Source organism: Protopterus annectens, chromosome 4.part0 (assembly GCF_019279795.1).
Source record: "Protopterus annectens isolate FY-2018-M chromosome 4.part0, PAN1.0, whole genome shotgun sequence".
Lineage (NCBI taxonomy): Eukaryota > Metazoa > Chordata > Ceratodontiformes > Protopteridae > Protopterus > Protopterus annectens.
The window spans coordinates 596,408,647-596,427,217 of record NC_056733.1 but is presented as its reverse complement, the minus strand read 5'-3'; the positions used below and the strand labels follow the sequence as shown (position 1 = coordinate 596,427,217).

At 41.5% G+C, this 18,571-nt stretch overlaps 1 protein-coding gene across 5 annotated transcripts in view; it reads right to left on the bottom strand.

The window, feature by feature from the left end:
• NCOR2 (nuclear receptor corepressor 2) overlaps positions 1-18,571 on the bottom strand; it is a 3,277,114-nt gene that overhangs the window by 2,220,101 nt on the left and 1,038,442 nt on the right. For all 5 annotated transcript variants that reach the window (XM_044068530.1, XM_044068534.1, XM_044068533.1 and 2 more), the window contains exon 5: positions 15,747-15,927. In XM_044068530.1, the coding sequence (XP_043924465.1) occupies positions 15,747-15,927 (181 nt within the window). The remainder of the gene's footprint in view (positions 1-15,746; positions 15,928-18,571) is intronic.

The following is an 18,571-nucleotide window of genomic DNA, read 5'->3' as shown; positions in this document are numbered from 1 at the left end:
AGCTCCTTTTGGTCCCCGTGTAATGACCTCCGGGTCTGCAGCAGGATTTCTGTACAAGTATTTGTGAGAATCCAGTACTCTGTAATACCTGTCAGGTTTTCTGGGAGCAGGTGGGAGGGCGTCAGGAGTTAAGCTGGATTCATGGTAGACATCATCAACCACCTATAAGATTGGACTGATGACCAAGTGTCTGTGCTGGGGCAGGGCTAGAAACTCTCATAGTCTTTTCTTAGTCTGAGGGAAATCCTGGGATTCCCAGTAGAAATGTTCCCTGAGGGTGTGAAGGGTATCCCCAAAGGAAAGGTGTTCTGGTGGGGAGGCAGAAGGTATAGATTCCTCTGCATCTGAATCCTCATAACCAGTCAGAGGTTGTTGTTCCTCTAATTAGACTCCTCAGAATCCTCTTCTGGCAGCATTTCAGGAGAAAGGTCTCTGTTCCTTTTAGAAGGTGTGGCCTGACTACCCCTGATAAGGGTGATAAGATCCTCTGCCATTTTAAGCATTTGAGCTTGGGGTGGTGAAGCAGGGGTAATATGGTGGCTAGAGGAAGTTTTCCTAGGAGTGACCTTGCCTCTAGGCCTAAGAGTACCCGACGGTCTGAGAGAAACGGTAGTCAGAGGAGAAGACGTTGTTTTTTGTCTAGATTCGGTAGTGTGAAAAACCTCCTCAGAAGCCGGTGCCTGAGTTTCCAGACCCAACCAGGCAGAGACAACCAATGGCTCGGAAGACGAAGAAGATTTCTGCGGCATACCAGATACCGAAAGGGTCTCAGTAGAGGATGGCAAAGGTACTTTTTTCGGGCATCAGGGGCTTGTGCGAAGGCATCTCATTGAATTCCGGAGAACTGGACGACCTGCTTAGCGGTAGAGTTGTTGGAAGGCTTAGCCTTGTGTGGTCTGTCTCTATCTTTATCCTTACGTTTTTTCAGAATGTCTACGGATTGTTGACTGATGGACGCCATTTTGGAAAGAAAATACCTGGCTACAATAAGAGCTCTATGACGAATGGTTCTTGCGTTAAAGAGGGCGCACAACCGGCAACGGGGGACATCGTGGTCTGAGCCTAAACAAGTGATGCAGTATGAATGGAAGTCTTGGAGTGGTATTTGCTTTCCACAGGCGAGACAATTGTTACCTTTTTCAGACATCGGTGAGTGCAAGAAAAAAGGATCCCCTATGGGGTACTTAGCTTTAGAAGTTTTCAGCTGTAATTCAAGCTCTGGTAGTGACTGACTGGCACACTTGCAAACTGCTTCTGCTACTGGCTCCACGGCAAAAAAAACTGGTGTAATAGCGTCGGCTGCCTTCTTTTATAGCACTGACGACCTGACGTCAGGCAGCTATTGACAGCAGCCGATGCAGAAAAACATTGACGCTGGTATTCGGGCTGGCCAAAGGCTACCACAGCAGGGATAACCCACAGGTGATGACTGCAACAGTGAAACACAAAGAACATCAGAAATTGTCAACTTCGTGCAGCTGATTCTGTTTCAGTGAAATAGTTACATTACTCAGAGTAAGATCATAGAAGAGTGCATGTAAGGAAGCTTCATCTGACTCCCATTATTGAGTAATTACAGAGTTTGTATATGTAAACAATAACCAAAGAGTGGGTGTGGGAATATTGAGGATTTACCCATGGTTGTTGTGGTTTGATCAATGGCGGATCCCGAGTGATTAAACAAAGCCAACTGTGGGTAAATCCTCAATATACCCACATCTAAGAGCCAGTTATTGCTATTGTATAATGACATTATTTAGGAAACAAATTACTTTTCTTAAATAATGTCTTTGCACAACGGCACTGTGGTGCTTCTTCACATTGTTTCCACATTCTTCCGAGTTTGTTGATGTACTGTGCATGCATATGAGATTTACGTTTCTGTGCTTGCATAGTACATCAATGCTGTTTAAAACAAAGAACGGAGAAAGGAAGATCTCCATTGCTGTTTTTTTTTTTTTTGTTTTTTTTTTTATTTTATTGTTATAAAATCTGGACAGTTTAGAGGTACGATAGACAGTGCAGAAATACAAGGAAAATCTAGTTTTGCAGAACATACTTGATTTTCCCTGTATTTGTAATGCCTTCCATACATACCTCTCAATCTCTTAGCTCAAGACATGTGGACAAAGCCATAAATAAAAGCGGGACAAAGGCTCCAAAATGGGGACCAAATGCATACATTGCTCTTATAAACTTAGAAAGCTGTGAGAATAATAAGATTTGTATTATTGTGAAAAATAATTTTGTTTATTTGTATTATTGAGCATTGTCTGAAGGATATAAATACTGAAACTGAAATGCATGTCATTACTTAGTGACTGAATTCTTCAGTGACTTGTCAGAAAACAGAAATTTTACGTGGAACAGACCAAAAATACGAGACAAAAATCTGGACAGTTAAGACTAATGTCTCTGTACCATATACTAACAGAAAAAAAGTCTGGCCGGGCTCAATGGTACTTCAGTGACAGAGGACTTTTTTTCTATTGGTATTCAGTATGCTCGATTTACAACGGGCACACTGGGTTGGCCGGTCAGTGGGCATCTTTTCAAATACTAATGAGAAATCATTGTATAATTAGAGGTGTGGGCAGATAGGGGTGTGGAGGAGAGCTACTTTTAAGGATTTTTTTTTAAATATCTGTCATTTTTGGTGGCTTTGGGATCAACTGCTCTGGTCATCTGGTGAAAAGCTTGCTGACTATAAGCCATTTACTCATACAATGCACACACACATGCACATATGTATGACTGTGTTTTTTCAGTACAGTTTACATTTTGAGAGAATGACTTCTGCTACACCTAAAATAGCTCCAAAAAGCTGCAGTCTAAGGCAGCCTTTACCAAAGAGCATGAACAACAGATAAAATTATTCAAGAGCAAATGTACTATGAACCAACATGGTAAATAACTCAGAAGAAGTAGAGAAAATCTGTTTACAGTACTAAGTGAGACAGCAGTTCCCAAAATAAATTTAATATAAAATATGCTAGAGATGAACCGATATGCCTGCCAAAAGCAAAAGGGATTTTCTCTGCAGAGGGCTAGAGAGACAGAGACAGACAGAGAGAGGAGAGAATATGAAAAGCAGTTTACTATAATTATTCAAATTAATGAGACAAATTTGCTGATATATAGCTTTTACAAGACATGCAGTGACTGTGAAACTAGAACACAACCGATCAAGTGTACCACTTATGTAACAAGAGCTAACCCTGATAACATGACGTGATTATCTAAGCAAGGCAAACCGTGACACTTTATCCAGCACCTGATTTAAACTGCAGGTAAGATAATAATGCCAACAAACTGTCTTATTAGTGCAGGCAGCACTGAAAAAATCTAAACTGATGTGCTTATACGACTGATTGAACTTTGAAAATAACTAATCGTTCTGCAAGTGGCTTCAGCTGGGCAGGCCTCAACATCAGTGTATTTTCTAGAAACGTTGCCAAAAATGGAAACTACAATTTTTAATCTAACACATGCATCCTGTCCTAAATTTATATGTTTAGAAAACGAATGCTGAAGAAACAAAGACTTCCCAAGGTCCAGAGCCTCATGCACAGCCCAAGAAATACCTTGTGCTCATTAAAAACTGGTTTTATTCATAAATTATTTAAAAAAAAAAAAAAAAAAAACTGATAAAATAAAACACTTTTGTTTTACAATGAAAAATGTCTTCAGACCGGATCAGGTCAAGTTTATCATTGTAAAACGAAAGCGCTTATTTTATCTTTTTTTTTTTTTTTTTTTTTTTTAATAATCGTCTGAGGTAGTTTTTCATTGTAAAACGAAAATGCTTATTTTTTATCATAGTTTTTTTTTTTAATAATTTGTGAATAAAACCAGTTTTTAAGAGCACAAGGTATTTCCTGGGCTGTGTAAGAGGCTCCGGGCCTTGGAAAGTCTTTGTTTCTTCAGAGTTTGATGTGTTGGCTGTTGTTTTTGTGGAGTATGTTTAGAAAACATCCTAGAAAGTTCAACTCAATACCATGTAAATCTAAGATTAAAACAGAGAGAAAGACACTATGCAGATTCAAGACTACACAGACTCTCAAGTGTCTAAACAAGGGCTGCAGGAAATGTAAATAATAATAATATAACCATTATAAAAGTCCAGAGACCTAGTTAAGCAGATAAGACTTCTTAAATCAAATGTCTCCAAGAAGGACAGCATATGCTGTCAGTGAGGTGCAACATTTCCAAAAGAAGGTACAGTAAAAGTAAAGAAACTTTCCTTAGACTATTCAGCCCTGTTACTGAAACTTGTAGTGACTACTGATGTCACAGATACAGCAAGGATAATAAATATACAAGTACAGGATGTGGTTTCCCTCAGATTACATAATCCGAATTTACACAAGGTTAAAAGATGTTAAAAATCACTCAACACTGACTCTTCAGACAACTTGAACCAAATCTGCATCAGCAGTGCAGTGGTGAGGAGACAGTTTTCTGACAACCAATCAACACAATAGAAGTTATGTCTGCATCTTCCACATTTTCATGATTCAAAGCACAGGAAGAACAAATATGATACTAGGACAGGATAAAGTCCATAAAAAATGTCTCCAAACAGGTAAAGTAATTATCTTCCTGGAGGATGGCTACATGAGGTAGTCAAGCTGGTGCTCACCACAACACTGTAGGTACTCGAATCACTACACTAAGTGTCAGTCAATGTCATCTCAATGAAGACAGCTTAGAGGAAAACATAATTACCAATGTAGATTACACAGGCAGCAACATGTACCTGTGTGTGTGTGTGTGTGTGTGTGTGTGTGTGTGTGTGTGTGTGTGTGTGTGTGTGTGTGTGTGTGTGTGTATATATATATATATATATATATATATATATATATATATATATATATATATATATGTGTGTGTGTGTGTGTCTGTGTGTGTATGTATATATATATATATATATAGAGAGAGAGAGAGAGAGTGTGTGTGTGTGTGTGTGTGTGTGTGTGTGTGTAATATAAGTATCCCAGTCCCAGTACTCCAAAGCAGCTGTGCTGTCAGAGATGTCTTTTTGTCCAAAGATGCAACAGCTTTGGATTTGATTTTATTAAGAAGGGGTCCTGCTTCCACATGAAACATATTTATGGTTTTCATTTTCTTGCGCAAACACTGTTATTCACATCTGTTGGACAAGGGGCACACAATGAAATGACTTCTGAGGAACTATAATGAAATCCCTTGTTGCAAAAAAACAAAACAGAGAGAGAGAAACTTGCAGACATCAGTAGTTTACATTTATTTGAGCTGTACAATGTTGTCTTAATTAAAGGTCAGCTTGTACAATGGTGTACATAAAATGGTGTAACATAAAATAAACACAATTCCTTTTATAAGATGACAGCATAAGCTTTTTTTTTAACCTCAGCAATTTCAGTAAAGAGAACTGTTTTGACTAATGCATGGCCAGGACAATAACAAACACAGGGAGAGCTGAGAACACCTGACAAGGTCTGTATCACATGATGAAACGTTTAGTTACTCGAATAACTAAATATCGATCACTAAATGTCAAAGACCCAAAACCAGGAAGGGCAGTTTCCACACAGGGAAACAATGCCCCTGTCCCACCTAAAAAAAACAAAACAAAAAAAACATTAAACACAAATCAAGTGGGGGGCTTCGGTCCCTCACCCTCCAATGTGGGGAGCTGTGCCCCCACCCCCTAACTGACACTGCAGAAAGGGCAAAATCTGCGTAACCAGCAAACGAATTGTTTCCCTGTGTGGAAACTGCCGTTCGCGGTTTTGGGTCTTCGACATTTAGTAATCGAGCTTTAGGTATTCGACTACCTAAAGCTTCAATCATGTAATATAGACCCCACCTGACACACCTGCAGAACAAGCACGAAGTATTAAATCAGGCTTTCCTCAAGGATTAAAAACACCTACTAGCAATTAGTCTGACAGTTGAAGGGTAAGGCATCCCACCACACAGCTGATCACTCAGTTTCATATATTACTCCACAAGCCCAAAGGTTCAGACAGAAAAAGGAAGAAACGTCATTGGAAGGGGGTCCAATATTTGTCAGTCTGGGAGGATATAATTAACAGATCATGCGGCATTGCCAAGGATGGCCTGCATCTGCCCCCTCTAGGGTTTCAATTATTGGCAAGGACATTGTCCAGCCTCACAGTCCTTTTTTTTAGCCAAAGCCAACCTAATAAACCTACCAACATAACGTAGCACGCAAAGGAAAATATGATGCTGTTACTGAACAACGCTACCAGGCTAAACAAGAAACTCCACTTCTTACAAGCCCTTCTCACCCTGGAATACAATGACATCTGTGTAGTAACTAGGACATGGTTTAAAATGGCAGAGAGCACTCCGGCTGTGCAGGGTTGTACATTTAGCCCAGCCACTGCACAACAAGGGAAAAAGGTGGAGGTGTCTCAATCTTCATTTAGAAGAGTCTCACATCAAGGCTGGAAAAGCAGCATGATGCACTAGAGCTTCTCCACGTCTAAGTAACCATCAGAAAAGTCCGGTACCATACATTAGCTAGGTATAGAACTCCCTCTATGACACAGGAAAGCCACTACACTTATCTACATAAATTAGAATCAGTCAGCATTACCTCAATGGCATTTTCTTTCGTGGTCTAAACTCTCCAACTACAAACTGGGAAACCTATATCAACACTGGTGCATAATCACAGAGATTCCTGAACTTTGTTCGTACAAATGCTCCGGAACAATTAGCGGAAACCTATATCAACACTAGTGCATAATCACAGAGATTCCTGAACTTTGTTCGTACAAATGCTCCGGAACAATTAGCGGAAACCTATATCAACACTAGTGCATAATCACAGAGATTCCTGAACTTTGTTCGTACAAATGCTCTGGAACAATTAGCGGAAACCTATATCAACACTAGTGCATAATCACAGAGATTCCTGAACTTTGTTCGTACAAATGCTCTGGAACAATTAGCGGAAACCTATATCAACACTAGTGCATAATCACAGAGATTCCTGAACTTTGTTCGTACAACTAGCAGAGTACCCACTGGGAGGAAAAACACCTTAGTTCTAGTCCTTACTAAAATTAGGTCATTTTGCAAACTACTTAATTCTAAGCGATACACTGTCAAGCTTCAAATCCACACAAAAAACAGTTAACTCCACTGAATTATGCTTTAGAATAAAAGAAAGAGAATTCTGACCAAAATTAAGAAGAGTAATTTCCAGAATCACAGAGTTATTGTCACTGAATTAAGCAACTCAGGAGTTTAATAAAATTCACCAAAGCCAAGATTACAGTTAAACAGCCACCCAAGCCAAAGACAATCACATGGCCTTTTTTTTAGTTATTTTCATAACCTCAGAAGCGCAACACAGCCATGCGCTGAGCTGACTGTGAACAACATTACCTAAACTGAGGCTGGACATATAGTGAACCTACTGGCCCAATAAATCCATCTCAAGCTTTACACCCCCCCCCCCGTCTATCCCACAAGATATACCTGAAACCAACTCTCCTCAAGAGATAAGACCAAGTCCTAAAAGTGCTATCAAAAGCTAAAAATACTGCACTGATGGGTCCTGTCAATAGGGTCTATATTATAACAGCGAACACTTAAAATAGAGAACGCTGTATAATCGACCCTAAAATATCGAAACAGCAAAATGCTTAACACACGGAACAGCTACTTTTTCCCTAAAAAAATCGCAGCTTCATAAAAAAAAAAAACAACAAAAAAAATAAACACCAAATAAAGTAGGGGGCTTCACCACCACCACCACCACCACCCCCGATGTGGGGGGGACTGTGCCACTCACACATCCACTACTTAAATAAACCAACTCCGAGATCACACCACAGTGGAGGAAATGGCAAAGTCCCGAAAACAGCCCAGTGATTTTTTTCCCTGAGAAAAAAAATCGCTGTTTCGTGCATTTGGGATTTCGCGGTTTCAACTAAAAAGGTTTAATTAAGCAGCGTTCTCTATTTTAAGCATTCACTGGTTTAACAGGGAACCTGTCAATATCCCTGGATGCATTTAAATAGTATGAAACATGATTTATCCATCTCCCTAAAGTATAGTTGTGTACCTACTATAAATGTAGATGTTCGAGTGTATTCACTGTTGCAGTCATTACAGTTGGGTTATCCTGCTGGCAGGCTACCCGCAGTCGGCCCGAGTTCCAAAGTCTAGGTCCGGCGTCGGTTGCTGTCGCCTCCTCACCGACGTCAGTGCGCCAGGGGTATAAAAGATGCAGTCAACGCCATTTTCTTCAGTTTTTCCTGCCCCAGATGTCAGGTGCCCCTAAAATGGTAGGCTAAATTATGCCAATAAGCATGCATACACAAAAAACAACTTTTCCTTCATCTACAAGCAAATGCACCACATAGGTTGTATATGAATAGAGAAGTACAGATAAGTCCCAGCAAGGAAAAGGGGGATGGTGGGAGGGTAACCTGGACTGCAACAGTGAATACACTTGAACATCTACATTTATGGTAGGTACACAACTGTACTATGTTCATCGTGTTTCACTGTTGCAGTCACTACAATTGGGTTGAATCCCAAAGCTAAGGTTGGGAGGCTGGTGCTAAATAGGATTAGGAGAGGTTATCAGGCCCTGTAGAACTGCAGTGGCAAAGCCTGCCCTGGATTTGGAGTAGAGAGGTAAGTGATAGTGCTTTGTAAAAGTATGCACTGAACTCCAAGTTGCAGCCTCTAAGATGTCTTTGGTTGGTACTCCTCTGAGGAAGGCTGCTGAAGTGGTTGCTGCTCTGGTTGAATGTGGCCTAATGCCCTTAGGCACTGATTTGCCATGCTGTGAATAGCAGAAACAAATGCAGTGGCCTATCCACTTTGAAAGAGTCTGCTTTGAGATAGGCTTTCCTTGTGATGCTGCAGCATATGCCACTAGAAGTTGTTCAGTTTTTCTGAAAGCTTTGGTTCTGTCCAAGTAGAAGCGTAGCTGCCTGTGAATGTCCAAGGAATGCAGAAGTCTTTCACCCTTATTCTGTGGGTTTGGGTAAAAGGTAGGCAAATTAATTGTTTGGTTAAGGGCCACACTGGACACTACCTTAGGTATAAATGTAGGGTTTGTCCTCAGAGAAACCCTGTCAGGATGGAAAATGATAAAAGGTTCCACAGCCATGAGTGCCTGTAACTCTGAGACTCGTCTAGCGGAGATTATTGCTAGGAGCAGAGCTGTTTTCCAGGATATGAATTTTATATCAGCTGCAGAGGCTGGCTCAAATGGAGGCAGTGTGAGTTTTTCCAACACATAGTTGAGGTCCCATGCAGGTATTGGTGCTCTCCTTGGAGGTCTTATGTTTTTGGACCCTCTGAGGTACTGCCTTAGTAATGGATGAGAAAAAATAGGTGGTTCTGTGTTGTAATGAGTTGAAATGGCAGAGGCATGAATTTTAATTGATGAAAAGGTAAGGCCTTTATCCAGCATCTCAGTTAAGTATTGAAAAATCTGAGGAATATTTGGAACAATCGTGTCAATACCTTGTGCCTGGTTCCAAGCACAGAATCTCTTCCATTTTTCTGCATAAGATTTTCTGGTGCTAGGCCTCCTGGCCTCCAAAATAACATCCATCACTGCTGTAGAGAGAGGTGTGTCTTGAATGGCTACATTATCCGCCATGCTGCCAGGTTTAAGGTCCTGAGTTGGCTGTGCAGTATCTGACTGTCTTGTTGGGTCAATACATGAGGAATTTGAGGTAATGTCCAAGCTGGGCATTGAGACAAGCCCTTTAGGGTTGGGTACCAGTGCTGGCGGGGCCAGTCTGGGGCAATCAGTATCATTTTTGGCTTCTCTTGTCTGACCTTGAGGAGTACCTTGGGGAGGAGAGGCAGAGGAGGAAAGGCATATACTGTTAGGTTTTCCCAGCTGAAAGATCCACTTTCCATGCTTGCTTGTAATAAGTCCTTGTGCAGAATCTCTGTAGTTGGCAGTTGTGAGGGGAGGCAAATAGGTCTATGTCCGGACATCTCCAGTTTCTTGTTATCATGCTGAAGACTTGTGGATCCAATTTCCACTCGTGGGGATCCATTAGATGTCTGCCAGAGTATTTATCCTTCCTGGCAGGAATTGTGCTTGCAGATGTACTTGGTAAGTCAATGCTGTGTCCCACAAGTTCATGGCTAGTCTGCAGAGGGGGTAGGAATGTGTGCCATCCTGCTTGTTTATGTACCACATGACTGTAGTATTGTCCGTCTTTATCAGTAGTTGTCCTGGATGAAGTAAATCCTTGAATGCTGCCAGGGCATTCTGAACAGCTAGCATCTCTTTTTGATTGATATGTAGATGCATTTGACTTGCGGAGCATGTGCCCTGAATACATCTTCCTGCCATATGGGCCCCCCAGGCATAATCTGATGCATCTGTTGTCAATGTCTGCCTGGCTGTGGGTAAGGTGAATGGCTGTTCCGTGTTGTGGTGACAGGCTTTTGCCCACTATCGAAACTCCTGTTGCAGGCAGGGAATGAGGGTAATTATTGTTTCCAGGCTGTGGCAATGTTGAGTCCAAACACTTTTTAGATACCACTGAAGTTTCCTCATATGCAGTCTTGCATATGGAATTAGCAGAATGCAGGATGCCATGAAGCCCAAAGCCTGCAGAATTTTTCTTGCAGATAACTGGGTCTTTGTTGCCAACATTTTGAAATAAGTAGTCAGTTGTCTGTGTTTGTCTGGTGTGAGATAAGCCATCTGGGCAGTTGTATTTAAGCTTGCACCCAGGAATATTATCTCTTGAGAGGGTCCGAGTTTTGATTTATTTTCGTTTACTGTGTACCCTAGACCTGTTAGTAATCTTTTTACAAACGCCAGATGCTGTAGTAGAATGTCCTTGTTCTCTGCTTGAATAAGGCAGTCATCCAAGTAAGGATATATTTGTATTCCTCTTTGTCTGCAAAATGCAATTACTGGTGCCAGGCATTTTGTGAAGACCCTGGGCACAGTAGATAAGCCAAAGGGCAGTGCAGAGAATTGGTAGTGCATTGAGCCAGTTATAAATCTGAGGTATCTTCTTCATGATTGTCTGATTGGGACATGCAGGTATGCCTCTTTTAGGTCTAAAGTCACAAGCCAAGCCTTCTTGCCCAGCATGGGCAGAAGCTGCTGCAGAGTTAACATTTTGAATTTTGAAATATCCAGGAATATGTTTAGGACAGACAGGTCCAGTATTGGTCTCCAGGCTTTGTCCTTTCTGGGCACCAAGAATAGCCTTGAGTAAAATCCTAATCCCTGCTCTTGCTGTGGTACTTGCTGAATGGCTCTCATGTCCATGAGGGATGAAACTTGTTTTTGTGCCTCTGCCCATTGATTGCGTGGCAGGTCTGGCATACCGTTTGGCCTTGGCAGGGTGTGAAAGTGGAACCTGTAGCCTTATGATATGATATTTAAGACCCATTTGTCCTGGGTGATCATGTGCCAATTTTGTGAAAAAAGTGCTAGTTTTCCCCCCAAAGGAGCTTCCAGAAGACAAATGTTTGGTGCTGGCAGGGGAAAGTCATTGAGACTGTTCCCTGTATGGCTGTGATTTTTCCTCTCTACTTTTGGAGGTAGAAGCACCCCATTGTTTAGGCCTGTATGAGCCTTGGGGCTGTGATCTGCCTCTGGTGTGTCTGTATCTGCCTCTTTGTGGCCTGTCTGACACTGGAAAGGACCAATTCTTTGTAGGCCAGTTCCTGCTAAATCTGGGAGGCTGTACCTGTAAGAAATCCTTGACTGTTTGCATAGATTTAGCTTTGTCCTCCATTTTCTTCAACACCTCTTCTGCTTTAACACCAAACAAGGTATCATGCTGTAATGGAGCATCTAATAGTTTTGCTTTAACATGATCGGGCAGATTCTGTTCTTTTAACCAAGCATGCCTCCTAATGAAAGAACCTGTAACAGGAGGCCTCTAGGGAATCAAAACCACATTGCAAAGTATGCTTTCCCACTTGTTCAGCTGCATGCAATAAATCCTGCATTTTTTTGTTTTCTGCACATTCCTAATTTGTCAACATTTTCTGTTTAAGCAGTGACATAAGATATTGCTGACATTTACGCATATGAAACTGACAATTTAAAGCTCTTACAGCCAAGGTAGCAGAAGTATAAATCTTTTTCCCCCATCTGTCCAGGGCCCTTGAATCCCTATCAGAGGGGATAGGGTTTTTTGCAGTGGAAGCCTTGACCCCTTTGGGACCCTGAGAGATAGTTTCTGGATCAGCAGCAGGGTTTTTATAAAGAAATTTATGTGAATCAGGAACCCTGTAGTATCTGTCTGGCTTAACAGGAGCTGGTTGTAAAGAGTCTGGAGACAGACCGGACTCTGAAAATACATCATCTACAATGTCTAAAACAGAAGGAATAGCAAGGGGCCTGTGCTGAGGTAATAAAAGGAAGTCTCTGAGCCTTTTCTTGGATTCTGAGTAATTTTGGCTCTCCCAGTGGAAATGCTCCCTCATAGTATGCAGGGTCTCCCCAAAAGAATAATCCTCAGGAGGAGAGGCTGAAGGGATAGATTCTTCAGCATCAGAATCCTCATAGGGAGGAAGAGAATATTCCTGTTCAGAAGAGGAATCAGAGGAAATGGAAACCTGATCTGAAGATTCATATTCTATCTCTTGCCTAGGCCTCTTATCAGGAGGGGGATGGGAACCCCTGATCAAAGTAATTAGGTCTTCGGCCATTTTAAGCATCTGTTTTTTAGGCATGGAGGCCTGTCCAGGAGAATGCTGTACTTGTTTCTTTGTCTTTAGAGCTGCTTTAGTCTTTGCCTTTGAAACTGAAGTTGGTTTTACATACAACTGTGTAGGCTTGAAAACACCCTCAGTAGCTGATGCCTGCTCAGCGGCTCCGGACCCATCTGAGGGAATAGTTTCCGAGTGTCCAATACCTTGAGTTTCCAGCGGCCTAGTCGGCTCCACATGGGAGTCGGAAGCGACCTGTGGCTCTGAGGTAGTGGGCGTCAGGGGCTGTGAAAGCGCCTCACTGAGCACCGGCGACAGGCCTAGCGGAAGCCTCGTCATCGGTTTTGGACCTCGGATGCCTGTCCTTTTCTTTTTCTTTGCGCTTTTTATAAACTCCGGTAGTCGGCCGTTCCGACGGCATTATATAATTGAATCTTCTGCCAAAGTAATGAAATGCAAAATCGTACCGACGCTTAATAGTGCGTTGGTTAAATCTAGCACAAAACTGACAACTAGCAACATCGTGGTCAGGACTTAGACAAGGAATACAGTACGAATTAAAATCTTTATGAGGTATTTGCTTTCCACAAGTAATGCAATTATTAACTTTTACTGACATCGGTAAGAAGCAAGAAAAAGTTTCCCCAATGGGGTACTTGGCTTTAGTTGAAGACTTTTGTTCTGAAACTCGAAAACGAAAAATCCAAGAGTCGGCCGACCGGCACTTGCGAACTGCTTCTGCTTCAGGCACCGCACGGCAAGAAAGACTGATGTAATGGCGTCGGCTGCATGTTTTATACCCCTGACGACCTGATGTCATGGAAGAAGGGACAGCAACCGACATAGGACCCAAGACTTTGTTAATCAGGCTGACTGAGGGCTACCTGAATGCAGACAACCCCAAATGTAATGACTGTAACAGTGAAACACGAAGAACATCAAGGAAAGGCAAAAAAGAGCCCCACTCCTGCTACAGTGTGAGGGGCTAGTTGCTGGCCACCCAAGAAGAACTTAATAACAGAAGCTTAATGTCGGTGGAGGAACAATCAGAATTTTATTATTATACTAATTAATATACAGTCCACTCAGACTGGACAAAATGTAGAGATTAAATGGAACCTTTAGCTCAATGGTACATACCACTGAATAACCTCAGTTAACAGCCACATCAAGACATTCTATATTAGTAACTACACTAGGCACAAAATTCCATGCAAATAAACCAGAAGCAGAGCATTATTTAAAGCAACACAGCGAAAGGCATAGTGATGTCCCCTTACTCATCGTTTGTTATGGGAAAGGCATAATGATGTCCCCTTACTCATTTGTTATGGGAAAGGCATAGTGATGTCTCCTTACTCATCGTTTGTTATGGGAAAGGCATAGTGATGTCCCCTTACTCATCATTTGTTATGGGAAAGGCATAGTGATGTCCCCTTACTCATCATTTGTTATGGGAAAGGCATAGTGATGTCCCCTTACTCATTTGTTATGGGAAAGGCATAGTGATGTCCCCTTACTCATCATTTGTTATGGGAAAGGCATAGTGATGTCCCCTTACTCATCATTTGTTATGGGAAAGGCATAGTGATGTCCCCTTACTCATTTCTTATGGGAAAGGCATAGTGATGTCCCCTTACTCATCATTTGTTATGGGAAAGGCATAGTGATGTCCCCTTACTCATCATTTGTTATGGGAAAGGCATAGTGATGTCCCCTTACTCATCATTTGTTATGGGAAAGGCATAGTGATGTCCCCTTACTCATCATTTGTTATGGGAAAGGCATAGTGATGTCCCCTTACTCATCATTTGTTATGGGAAAGGCATAGTGATGTCCCCTTACTCATCATTTGTTATGGGAAAGGCATAGTGATGTCCCCTTACTCATTTGTTATGGGAAAGGCATAGTGATGTCCCCTTACTCATCATTTGTTATGGGAAAGGCATAGTGACGTCCCCTTACTCATCGTTTGTTATGGGAAAGGCATAATGATGTCCCCTTATTCATCATTTGTTGTGGGAAAGGCATAGTGATGTCCCCTTACTCATCATTTGTTGTGGGAAAGGCATAGTGATGTCCCCTTACTCATCATTTGTTATGGGAAAGGCATAGTGATGTCCCCTTACTCATCATTTGTTATGGGAAAGGCATAGTGATGTCCCCTTACTCATCATTTGTTATGGGAAAGGCATAGTGACGTCCCCTTACTCATCATTTGTTATGGGAAAGGCATAGTGATGTCCCCTTACTCATTTGTTATGGGAAAGGCATAGTGATGTCCCCTTACTCATCATTTGTTATGGGAAAGGCATAGTGATGTCCCCTTACTCATCATTTGTTATGGGAAAGGCATAGTGATGTCCCCTTACTCATTTGTTATGGGAAAGGCATAGTGATGTCCCCTTACTCATCATTTGTTATGGGAAAGGCATAGTGATGTCCCCTTACTCATTTGTTATGGGAAAGGCATAGTGATGTCCCCTTAGTCATCATTTGTTGTGGTAACATTTTACAAATGTAAAAGAACTGAATTTAAGAAACATACTGAGAATAACACACGTAAGATACTAAACGCTAGCAATAAACAAATGTAAAAGAACTGAATTTAAGAAACATACTGAGAATAACACACATAAGATACTAAACGCTAGCAATAAACAAATGTAAATGAACTGAATTTAAGAAACATACTGAGAGTAACACACATAAAATACTAAACGCTAGCAATAAAATGTAAAAGAACTGAATTTAAGAAACATACTGAGAATAACACACATATGATACTAAACGCTAGCAATAATTTTAAATTCCCACTTTTACTATGCTGACAAGTAATTTTAATCACCTTTTAAACTGCAAATATTGCCTAATATATTCATTTAGTAAACATGCTATGCATGGTACATTTATGTGTGTGTGTGCGTGTGTGTGCGTGTGTGTGTGTGTGTGTGTGTGTGTGTGTGTGTGTGTGTGTGTGTGTGTGTGTCTGTGTGTGTTTTTATGTCTCTGCATGTGCTTGTGTGTGCTTGTGTCGTTGTGTGTGTGTGTGTTTATTTTACCTTTTCATTGTTGTCTTTTCCACCCTGTCGGTTGTGGGTTAACAATGGTGAGTGAAGCATCACAGGTCCATGTAATAAATCCAGTCTTGGTCTCTTTGACTCTGAGTAATCCGCTTCAGACCTTTTGTTTAATTCAGATAAAAAGGAATGTTGATCATAACGTGCATGCTGTTCTTGTAACCTGAAAGCAAACCACAATTAAGACACTTCAATTTATTTTACATGATCAGAACACTTCACAAATCTTCACTTTTATCTCTCATTAACAGTTCCTTAAAATGCAGCAGAAATTATTAAAAAGATCAAGAAAAACAATTAAATCAACATTTTGTACCATATAACACAAGTCCCTCTGTCAGACTGTCTACTTTCTGGTGAAAACACATTTTTATGCAAATGGTATTTTGCAAATAAAGAGAATGTGGTTCTCATCGATGCAACCATTGCATGTATATTGGGCTGTCAGCAGGATCCAAATCCCACTTTTTTGTATGACCTTTGCCTTTGCCCCCATACCTGGCTAACAACAAGCCTCCTTTTGATCAGGCATTCATTGTCTGGGGGGGGGGGCATCATCCAGGCAGCCAAGAGGATGCTTTGTGCTCTCGCTGGCATCCTGCCAATGAAAGTATTTTTCATTTATGACCTAACCTTGTCCCCTGTGGTGAGCACTTGTGTCACTATAAGGGCTGCCTACACCACACTTGCCAGACATGCATACTATGCCACATGCACTGAAAAGGGCTTTGATAACAACAACCATACCTTCCCCACACTGGCACACCCCACTTTATAACAGACCTCTGCTCTCCAGCCCTGGCCCTATTACTGGAGCAGTAATGTAAGCCAGGCAGAAACCACCATTTTATTTACCTGGGAAGGGCACAGTCATTCTCCCTGGCTGCACCATCAAGCACCAGAGTCGATAGTCAAACTTGGGTCACCTTGGCTGTAGTCTGGGTTTTACCCCTTTATGCCACTGGCACAAGCAATCCAATATGGTACACTGGGAACCACTTACATACAATGTTTTTTTTTTAGTGGACAATAACCAAATTCCGTGATGAAAATACACATTTCAGAATGAGAACACATTGTCTAACTGTTTCCCATTTAGTGGAATGCCTTAGTAGTGGAACACTAATTCTGATGGCCTGTTTAACCAAACTAAATAGGGTTTATATATATCTGTACTGTTAAGTGTTGGTGTTTGACTTTCAAGTACACTGTTATATTTTAAAGTATTTTGTGTTATTTTAGTGTTAAAGCCAGTTCATCTGGTTAAGAGGTTTTTAGATGTTGAAAATTATGCTTTAATTTATTTTTGTTGTAGAGAAGCACTACCAGTGTGGCTGGAGTCAGGCACTGTGTTCAGAAGGAATCAGCATTTTTAGTTGGAGTCGGGCACAGTGTTCAGAAGGAATCCGCCTTTTTATTTGGAATTGGGCACTGTGTTCAGGACTTCGCCTTTTTGGTTGGAGTCAGGCACTGTGTTAAGGAGGAATCTGCCTTTTTTGTAGTCGGGCACTTTGTTCAGGCGGAATCAGCCTTTTTGGTTGGTGTCCGCCACTGTGTTCAAGAGGAATCCACCTTTTTGGTTGGAGTCAGGCACTGCATTCAGGAGGAATCTGCCTTTTTGGAGTCAGGCATTTTGTTCTGGAGGAATCAGCCTTTTGGTTGGAGTCGGGCACTGTGTTCAGGAGGAATCAGCCTTTTTGGTTGGAGTCGGGTACTGTGTTCAGGAGGAATCAGCCCTTTTGGTTGGAGTCGGGCACAGTGTTCAGGCGGAATCAGACTTTTTTACACCATGAATGACTGGACCTGAAGACAGACCATTTAAGTACAGGGATACAGAGCAGTTACGATGCTGCACAAACATGTTTTGCTTTTTTTGTAATTGTTAGTGGTGTCAATTTTATTGGTATCAAGGGAGTCACATGAATTTATTCAAAACAACTGTTTGCCACATTACAGAAGCTCTGCACTAAAAGGGTACAATTTCAAAGAGGTCCTTATATACAACTTAGGCATACCGTTTTCAAAACTTTCCCAAGATTCTGACAACACACAGACACAGCTGATGTGTACATGTGGTAGGTTTATGACCTCACAATGCTCTCAGCTGCACTGCCCAAATCGTTTAGTGTTTTGTACACAGTGATGCATTATGTGCTCTCATGAAACTGTTTAAAGTTATCAAACAGAATTTGTGCCTTTCATAAGAGTTGTTTTCAAATTTACTACAGGCTACTTATGAACCAGTTCTCCCAGAGACTGCAATGCGAAGGAAGTCAACAACAAAAAAAATTCAAACATTTCAAAAATGGCGCAAAATACAACTCTGAAAACTGCATAAATTAAAAAGCCACAGCTGGCTCTATCATACAAAATAATGCAGTTCTGTCTGCAGCCCTGGCAACTCAGGTATGTAAGTGAGTCTGTGAATTGCAGGAGTCAAACATGGGGATATCTCTGAATGGCTAAGGTCAGCTCACCCATCAAGGGTGATGGAAGTGATTACTTGTCCTGCTGTGTGGCTGCGACGTGGTGATCATGGGTTGCAGCACACAAAGAGGAAGCGGCCAATGATAAGCAGTGTGTGTGTGTGTTTGTGTGAGCACAAGTACATGCAAGCAAGGCGACCATCCATCTGTAATCTTAGTAACCATCAATACCACAAATTCAAATCACTAAAAATGTTTTCAGTGATAAACGAGATTACCCTTTTCCCCACTGTTGTGGGACCCAAGACCTGAGCTGGGAGTATGGGGGATGCGGGATACAGGTGGAAAACCTTGTCTGGTTATCTCTGAAAGTAGCTTTCG